This window comes from Nothoprocta perdicaria, unplaced genomic scaffold (assembly GCF_003342845.1).
Source record: "Nothoprocta perdicaria isolate Ctin4 unplaced genomic scaffold, notPer1 scaffold_330, whole genome shotgun sequence".
In the NCBI taxonomy this organism is placed as follows: Eukaryota; Metazoa; Chordata; class Aves; order Tinamiformes; family Tinamidae; genus Nothoprocta; species Nothoprocta perdicaria.
In genome coordinates, this window is record NW_020455567.1 from 606393 (window position 1) to 616010 (window position 9618).

Sequence of the window (9618 nt, forward strand, 5' to 3'; positions counted from 1 at the left end):
TGACTAGATGCAAACAAAGGTACACTTCTGAGGAAGGAAAGAAGGAAGAAGAGGCTTAGATTTTAAATGTGTTCACGTCATTTTGGCCCTCGAAGCTTTTATTTGATTTATTGTCACCACATTGAAGAGTAAATTAAGAGCCGCTAATATGCTTAGGGTATGTGCGTGTGTTTACGCTAAGAAAAGCTGGACAATCACTCTCAGCCACCACCCAAAAAAAAAAAAAAAAAAAAAAAAAAAAAAAAAAAAAAAAAACACAAAAACCTGCTTAACTAAATGGTACCGATGTAATTATGAATTACATGTATCTGCATTATACATACACACCGAGAGACGTAGAAATAATTCGGTTATCTCTTCTGCATATAAGTATGCATAAACATTTGCGCTAGATATTAACTTTTCGAGTCTTCGGGCTCTTGGAGGTTGAGTTATGCAGGTGTTAAACCCGCATGCAGAGCTAACCCCAAAGGGACTATAGGGACTGGCTCCCCAGAATCTCTATCGGTATATAGCTCCAAAATAACAGCTTGCCTTAAAAAAAGCGGACCCAGCTGCACTTTCCCGGGCTGCAGCCTGCTCCCTGACACCGATCAGGATTCCCCTATAGGCAAAATGCTACTTCAAGACCCAGGCAGGCTGAGCCCAGCCCAGGAAGGTACTCTCCTGTACCGGGCGGCCACTGAGCCCAGTCTGGTGCCTTTACCACGACCAAGCCCTTTGGCCATCAGTGAGAAACCCCGAAAAAAAAATAATAAAAAAGGCGTTGTGCCGCAAGTCCCAATCATTAAAAATAATGCGATCCTGGAGTTATTAGGCATGTCTGTTTTGCGTGTTGGAAATCTTTCCCTTGGTCCCTCAGGCGGTGCTTTAACGCTTTATTCTAGGGATGGAGGGAGCTATAATGTGGTGGGATCCCCCTAGAGTCTGAGGGAGTTTTGTATTCCTCCCAACTCCGTCTTCTTTTCCTCCTTTCTTCAGCTACTGTGTCGTCTTCTCGTGGCATGAAGTACATCAGTAGGAGTTTGATGACACGAACCTCTGGAGGCTAGAAACCTGAGCCCAGACAGGCAGAAGAAGTGACAAATAGAATTAGAATTAGAATTAGAATTAGAATAATCATCATCATTATTATTTTACACGGGAAAAAAGGTTGCCATTAGTTGGTACCTTACCACCAGGCGAAGAGGAGTTTGCTGTGGGTTCATGGTTTCTCGCGGAGGAAAAGAATTTATATCTGCATCATTTTCCAGAAGCAGCAGCGATTGCAATAACAATGCAGTCGCTCCCTCTCCTTCTATGTGGGCGCACCTGGAAGGAAGTGTTTAATGTTCCGCAGAGAAGGGACATCCTTATCTGTAACTATCTGTAAAACTCTCGACAATGAAGTGCATTGAAACAGGTTTGAATTCAGCGAATTCTCTACTTTAAAAGAGTTTTGAGCTTTCCGCATTTTAGGGATCTAAGTAATTTTCCTTTCTTTTTTTTCTTTCTTTTTTTTTTTTCTCCATGTCCAGTTTGTGTGTATGTATGTTTGCATGTGTGCGTGGTTTGCCTAGGACCAAGCTGAAGCAAAAACCGATCTCAGCTGAAAAGTTGCCCCATAAAGTCACTTCTTCCGACAAAAAAAAGTCTTATGGGTGGGGGGAGGAGGAACCCGGAGCCCGTCTCTAAGGTGCAGGGGATGCTAATGGGTTCCCACCCTCTCGACCGGTCAGACTCCCCCCAGCAGGGAGGCGATTAGAGACTGCTAATGCTCCTCTCCTTTCATCCAGGTGAGGCCGTTCATTTAGCTCGGGATTTTGGGTACATCTGCGAAACGGAGTTTCCAGCCAAGGCTGTTTCTGAGTACTTGAACAGGCAGCATACGGACCCCAGCGACCTCCACTCCAGGAAAAACATGCTGCTTGCTACAAAGTGAGTGCCAAGCTGGCCATCTTTGCCCTCTATGAGAATACATATTTATATATATATGTATATATTCCTCATGTGGAGTTTGCAGGCCCCCGGTTATAGCCGGGTGAGGTGGGAGAAAGTGATGCTCGTACTTTGCCTCCACGTCCTTCTGCAATAAGGTTTCTCTGTGATGTAGGCAACTGTCCATTAGATAGTTTCCGAGCTAATCCTCCACGCCTCTTTAAAAAAAAAAAAAAAAAAAAAAAGGCATGGAAAGGAGGCCAAATATCTATATTTTGCTCCCACTTCCACGGTTGCAAGGGGGAACAACGCTGCCTGTTTGTCTCACCCTGATGCTGACACACTCCTTTGTGGATGTTGCTAAATCACAATGTCTTTCCTACACTGTTTAATAATAATAATAGTCAAAAAGAAAGCCATCTGTGGTTTAAAAAAAAAAAATGCGGACACTTTTGCGAAGCAGGTAGGGAGATGGAAACTGTGAATCTGCCTCTAAGTTTGGATATCCCCTCACATCTATCTCTTTCCCCAGGCACTTTCTCTATAGCTTTTTATTTTTCTGTATCATTTGATTTGCACCYTCCTTTTCATCCTGGGTTAGCTATTTGGGTGTTTTAGAGCTCTCTTCTGAAAGAGAAAAGGAAAAGATAAGGGAAAAAAAACTCACCTAAAGAGTTCTCATTTATTTCATGCTCTGGGACGTGATTTGCTCTGATGACAGCGTAATTTAAAGAAATATATGGAGGGTTGAAAAATCATTTGCTCAAATTTGTCCAGATGTTTTTTAGACATGATTGGAATTTGATTGCCCTTTTCCTCAGGGTCAGGAGATATTAATGTCCCAGAACTTTAATTGCTCACAGACCCTGCTTTGCTCTTTGAAGATGTAAAATGTTAGACTCATTACTGTTTGTTCTCCAAATTCAAAGTTTCCTCTCTTGCACTTTCTTAATGGATAATACACATAGAAGTAGACCTTTATCTTTCTCCATCCTCTGAAACCTTTAACCCACTGGGAATGAACAGAGATTTTCAGAGGATGAGAGCTGTATGCCCTTTTAAATCATTTTTTTCCTCGTTTTTTTCTTTCTTCATCTTCTTCTCCCTTCAGCCCTTTATTCTGTGGTCCCTGGGTAGGCATCTTTCTCAAACTGCTTACTCTTTTGGGAGAACCTTCCTGCCCCTTGGGTTTCCACTTTGCCTGAGTACCTGTTGACTTGAAGGCCTTCTGGACTAAAGCAATGTAAAGGGAGAAATATATATATATATATATATATATATATATATATAAAAGAGCTCTGATTCTCCAAGGTGTGGAGAAAACAAACAAGAGTTGTATGTCACCTCTGATGTTTTGATTTGAGTTCATCCCCTGTCAAATAAGACAGAATCCCCCAGCTTTTGTCCTCATGTGAAGAAGAGCCATCTCAAATGGGTTTTGCCCCCCTCCCTGGGCTACCACATGAGCCTCCAGGCATGTGGCTTCAGGTCCATGTAGGTCCCCCCACAGCTTTCCTCCAGGAGCAGCATGGATGGGCACAGCTCAAGACTTGGCTCAGACCCCTGGATAGATGGATGGATGAAAAACTCATGCTGCCTTTCCACTACCTGGATGTTTCTAGAGGCTTTTTTTTTTTTTTTCCTTCTTTTTATTTTTTTCCTCTTAAGAGTGTTTCAGAGGCATCCTGGTGATGGAGATTTTTGTCTCCAGATCTCCAGACTCGATGCTCTCCCAATAAACCCATTGCAGTAGTTCACTCCTTGGTTGCTGAAGAGCATGGTACTGGTTGGAGGCTGAATGTCTCCACTGGCCTCTGGGTGGGAACAACAGCTKGGTCCCCCATGCTGCTGGAGGGAGGAAGGTGGTCAAGGGACCTGGGACAAGCCTTGCTTTGCTCCTGCCCTTTCCTTCAATCTCTGCTGTCCCAAGGACCACTGCCAGCATGGTATGAGTCTAACCACCACTTTTCTCTCTTTTCCTCTTCTCTCCCTTCATCTCCCTCTCTTCCATGCAGGCAACTTTGTAAAGAATTTACAGATCTCTTGGCCCAGGACAGGACGCCCATTGGGAACAGCCGGCCCACCCCAATTTTGGAACCAGGCATTCAGAGCTGCTTGACTCACTTCAGCCTCATCACTCACGGCTTTGGGGCCCCCGCTATCTGCGCCGCTCTCACGGCCCTTCAAAACTACCTAACTGAAGCTCTCAAAGGCATGGACAAGATGTTTTTGAACAACAACACTGCTAACAGGCACACATCTGGCGAAGGACCAGGTAGTAAAACTGGAGACAAGGAAGAGAAACACAGAAAATGAAAAAAAAAATTAAAAAGGAAAGAAAAAAAAAGGAAAAAAAAAAAAATAAATAAAAGGAAAAGAAAGAAAGATAATCTTTTAAAAAACGTCTTAATTTTAGCTTTAAAAATATTGGATTGGGCTTTGGAAGAATTCTATTAGGTAGGACAAAATAATAATAATAATAATAAAAATAATAATAATTAAAGAAAGACAATAATTTAAGATCAGAGGAGCACAATGGCGCAAGACCAGTGGTTCAGAGTCTCTTGCCAGGAACATGTGAAGACAACCACCAGGATTTTTTTTTTCCCACTTCTGCTCATTCACATTAAGAAACAAATGATTTGGGGTGGGGGGGGAATATAATAATAATTAATAATAATAAAAGAAAGAAATGAATAACTTATTGGAAGAAATTGGAGAAACATTTTTGGTGTCAGTGCTTTGATTTCTTGAGATGCACGGTCTGTCTTTATTGTGATTTTTATTTTGTTTCATTCTTTTTTTTTTTTTCCTTTATTTTGGAATGATGTCCTGTCCCACAATAGGCAAAAGTATCTTCCAGCGTGCTCCTTTCCGAGCAACCCCATCGTCTCATTCTCAGGCATTTCCCATCTCATCCCACCACCCTGGCTCTGTCTAGACTAGGAAAGGAGGTGGCACGAGTGGGCATGCAAAGACTCAGACCTTTGGCAAGGACAACAAAACCCATCAGCTCTATGTACGTTCTGTGACAGCCACTCCACTTAATGGCATTAGAGCGGACATTTCGAGGCATGTTGGCTTAATTAAATTAGCTAACTCTTATTTTTTAAGAATCCTTTTTTTTTTTCCTGGTCTAGACAGCCTCTCTGTTGAGATTACCAGTGTTTACAGGTGTGTATGTGTGCGTGTGTGCCTATGTGTGTGCATATGCGTATGCATCCACATAATGTGGCAGGGGTGTGTATGTGTATTCTGTATGGTTGTGTGTATATATATGTATGTATACATACATATATATGTATTTAATATGTGTGCACCATCACACATATTCATGCATGCAGACATACCTTTTTAATTTGGTACTTGCCTTTGATGGTAAAATGCCTTGTCTATAAGGGGYTGCAAAATTTGGAAGTCAGGTCTGGTGAAATGTTAGTGCTAGGTGATTTCTTAACTTCCTGAGATCTCCTCTTTTTCTCTAGGGAGTTTTGTATTCCTAACTATGCCAATGTTACAATCCTTAACTTCCTTTAGTGGTGTATGTGAGAGATATTTTTCCCCGTTTTTAAAGAACTGTTAACATCAACAACAACAACAACAACAAAAAGAGTGATATGAGTATGTAATTCTTTCTCAGGAGTATGCACTGTTTTATTTTCTTCTGTTTCCTAAAGCTTTGCCCGCTTGGCTTATGAGCTTCTTCAAAGAGGACTAGAGATCCCTACACAATATATCAGGTACAGAGAAAAAAAAATCCACAATTCTGATGTTCTGATACTTTTTTCTTTTTATTTTTTTCTCCTTTTTGTTTTTCAAGTCAAAGCCAGTTGTTTCCGAATCCTGTAGGTGCACTTCTTTAAAGAAGCTCAAAGGGAATAATTTGAATGAGGTAAAAATAGAAGTTGAGATCGAGGTGTAACACTGCAAAGAAAATGAGAGTTGTGCTGACTCTTGCCACCCTTGCTTGGCACCAGGGCTTGGTCCACAGAGGGACAGGGCTGCCATGTGAGCTGCATCCTCGTGATGGGAGTGGGGAGGGATTGCCATGAATATCCTGATTTCTGCTCTCTGGCTGAGGAAATTGGTTTTGTGTAGAAAGCTTTTTTTTTAATGTCTTGTGACTCCTGTGTTCAGTACAAGGCGGGGTGGTAAGGGGGAAAAAAAATCAGGACTCCACTGTTTTTCTCAGCGCTTTGGTGTGTGACGGGATGTCTTATGCATATGATTTTGCAAGGGGGTGTGTGTGGAGGGAAAGTCTTATTTCTCCCTCCTATTTTTCTTTAACATATTCTTTGTCTTACACGGTAAAACTATGTTGAAGTGTGAGGATGCGGATTTCTGTTTGAATGCTACTGTACTGGGTAATTGCATACGTTCTGCGTTAGGGTAGGTGTTGCGCACTAACACTTAGTTTTGCTTATGTAAGAACAGTGATTTGATGGTGACAAAACCCTGGCTCTCCTGGAGGCCCTGTGAGGACAGGCCATGCCACTGTGACTTCTTTTAAGGCCACAGGTCCAAGCTGAGCAGGCGTTCTTGAACTCTAAGTGGGGAGAGAGAGAGAGGAGACATACTTGACTTTGCCTTGATTCAGTTCTGAAACTGAAAAAAAAAAAAAAAAAAAGACAACAACTTCAAAGGAGGAAGAACTAATGCAGGGACGCATCTCCAATATTTTTTTCTTAAACAAGCAAATGAGCTTGTTGATTCCCATCCCAAAATGCCCTTAGTTGCGCGTGGAAGGTTTGTAAAGGAGCCTGGCTCTATCTTTACATTCCCAAGTTTATCTTCACATTGCAAGTGAAGGTCTCAGCTGTTGTCCCGTGCCTGTGACTTGGGCATATGTGTAGCAATGGAAATGTAGAGATGCTATGGATTTGTGTAGCTCCAGAGGGTGTTAACCTCTTTGAAACTGGCCTTTCTTTGTGTAGCTTTGATCCTGCTGGGGCAGAGCATACTCATATGAGAGAAAGAGGAAACTGAGGCCCATGGACTACTCCATGGGCTCCAGGAAGGAATTGGGGTAACCTATGAAGGGGTAGCCTGGAAGCCCCTGGCAGGTGGTGATGGGTTTGCATCTCTTGCAGTTGCAGACCCTACACTTGTCCCAGAAGCAGGATAGATCCCTGTGGGTTGTAGACCTCCTTCATCTGGAGGTTTTGGCCCTCAGATTGATCTTTAGACCCCAAGCAACCCTTACCCTCTTAAGGCCACCCCTTTGCCAACCAGACTCTCAATTTCAGCAGGATCATGGAGGAGGATAACCCCAGCTCCAGCACAAGGCAAGCCCCAGCTGTGTGGTGGGAGAAGTGAAGGGATATATGGATTTGTGATGGAAGCAGCAGGTATAAATCTTCATGGTATCACAACTCCCTTCTTCTTCACGCAAGACAGTCCTGTCTTTCTAAGCCAAACACCAAGTGTTACACASAGCTCTGCCTCCCTCTGCAAAAACAGCCTTTGCACAGGGCCCAAAGGCTCAACAAACTCTCCCAAAACTGCAGTATCCCACTCCTGAGTAGGGACATCTCAGGTTAGTGCATCCAGCTCCTGAGCTGGGACAGTGAGAGTGGGACTCACTTCCCGTCCCTGAGGAGCTTGCAGTAGAAAGGCTTTGGGGGTGCTGGGGATGCTCCTTTCTTTTAAAAGCATGCAAAGAAAGCATGGAAGAGGAGACTGCTTGCAGTGTCTTGAGGGACGAGTTGCATGCACATGTGTGCATGAACGTACATATGTGAAGGTCTGCACCTGCTGCAATCCCCCTTGGATGCAGACTGGRTCACTTGGAGCAGGATCCAAGCCCTGAGGAGGTCAAAGTTTCAATTGACTCCTAGCAGCTGGATGTTCATCTCACACCTGCCACTCAGCTGCAAACACCAGGATGGGCTTTACTCAGGCAAAACTAAAGAGTTTGCGAGGTTTAGAGCAGATTCCCTTCAGCTGCTTCCCAAAATCCTGAGACAAAGTCCCTGAGGTTTCTATATGAAAAGCAAACAGGTAGAAAACATGGCACAGGAACTCTACCATCCCTGTTCTTCCCCATAGTCTAGTGTTGGCCACATCCTTTGTACCGAGGTCCCCCCCAGGAGAGCAAAACACAGCCTCCAGCTCTCCAAATCCCACCATAGCCTGCCTGAATGGACCAGTGATTCCCTGTGCTTCCCAGCCCGGCTCCTCGTCTTGGGGCAACTCTGATAATTGAGTTATTAAAAGATTTGATTTCCTTGGGATCGTAAATCAATAAACAGGAGCATTAACACGGCTGCTCTGCTCTTAAACACAAGGGAAAAAAGTTTGAGAAGAGATGGTGAAAAGTTTGTTTTCAAACCAAACAGGCGGGTTATTGTAAATTTTACTTCAATCTTAGCCTCACTTCTGTATTTTTTTTCCTTGATTTTTTTTTTTTTTTTTTTTTTTTTTTTTTTTTTGTCATTTGGAAAGATCTTTGCTTTTTATTTTTTTTTTTCCTGGTTGTTACTCACACAAGGTGTGAAAGAAACGAGAAGCCACTTTCGGAGGGGATTCCCTTTTAAAGCCGGCTTAGCTCTTTAAAACCGGGTTGTGTCTTGTCCCACCTAATAGCAATTCTCTGTGAGAAGCTCCGTTAAAGTCTCCTCGCATCGCACCCTTCATGGCCAGAGACCAGTTGGGCGAGTGGGAAGACCTTCCTGGGAGCAATCCCAGGCTCGTATCGAGAACAACCTCTCCCCTTTCCCCCCCACAAATCCCCGAATTTTTGCTTTCGGGTCTGAGAGGATGGAGGGGAGGGAGTTTTAAAACTCTAGCTGTGCCCAAGAGCTCATTACCTTCTACTGCTAATCTTTCTCTGACCGGGTAACACGAACTCCTCTGTTTTAGTACTTTTTATGGGAGAAGTTGGTGCTCGTTTAAGCTGCCCGGGGCAAGGAGCAGGTCCCTGTCGCCCTGTTATCCGGCCAGGCGCCCCTTCCCCTCGGGTTTCCCTGGGTGAGATACACTCTAGGCTTTTTACAGAAAATATATTTTCTTATGCAACAACAGTGAAAGGATCCCCAAACGCCTGACAAGCGTCTGAGCATTTCGAGAAAGACTAAGCCTTGCGTGCCAGCGATAAGGAAAGGGAAAACCAAACACATGCAAAGCTAWGAAAACATAAATGAGAAACTGGAAAGATGAATAAATAAACAAACAAATAAATAAATAAACAACAATTCTCCTTCCTAAGCCCCAAATGATCCCTTTCACCTCCTCGTCTTGGGAAAAAAAAAAAAAAATCTGACCATGCAGTGAGAAATATCAGTTTATCGACTCTTCCTGAGAAGAAATGCGGAGAGGCATTCAGTATTGAGTTTGTATATATTTATTTATGCTTAATTTAACGGGAATGTGTAAATATGGCGAGCAAGTAGTTTTTGGGTTATTTATCTGTGAATCTATACCTCTGTGAATGGGTGGGGGAATTTAAAAACAAAAAGAGAAAAAAAAAATAAGAAAAAAAAAAACAAAATAGTAAAAAAACAAAACCAACAAAAAACCGCTTGACTAGATAGTATTCTATCTGAATCTTTTTTTCTGTTCTTTATAGACAAGCTGTTATGGTAATGGGTAGAAATTGGTTTCTTGTCCAGTGATGACCTGATTTACATAAATAATAAGAATAAGAATAAAAAAAAGAGATTGTTGTGTTTTGTTGTACTTTCCTCTTCATTTTTTTTTTTT

The 9618-nt window shown here is 42.7% G+C and overlaps 1 protein-coding gene and 1 long non-coding RNA gene across 2 annotated transcripts in view; both read left to right on the top strand.

Annotated features, from left to right (window-relative positions):
* The window catches only part of LOC112950966 (transcription factor AP-2-beta-like), a 26551-nt gene extending 22301 nt beyond the window's left edge, over positions 1–4250 (top strand). Inside the window, exons 4-6 of the mRNA XM_026043593.1 lie at positions 576–730; positions 1776–1917; positions 3933–4250. Of these exons, the coding sequence (XP_025899378.1) occupies positions 576–730; positions 1776–1917; positions 3933–4233 (598 nt within the window). The 3' untranslated portion in view covers positions 4234–4250. The remainder of the gene's footprint in view (positions 1–575; positions 731–1775; positions 1918–3932) is intronic.
* A 1002-nt stretch (positions 4251–5252) lies between these two features.
* On the top strand, positions 5253–9468 carry LOC112950973. Its single transcript, XR_003250112.1, has 2 exons — positions 5253–5657; positions 8941–9468. It is a non-coding gene; the product is annotated as an uncharacterized LOC112950973 (long non-coding RNA).
* Positions 9469–9618: the final 150 nt, after the last annotated feature.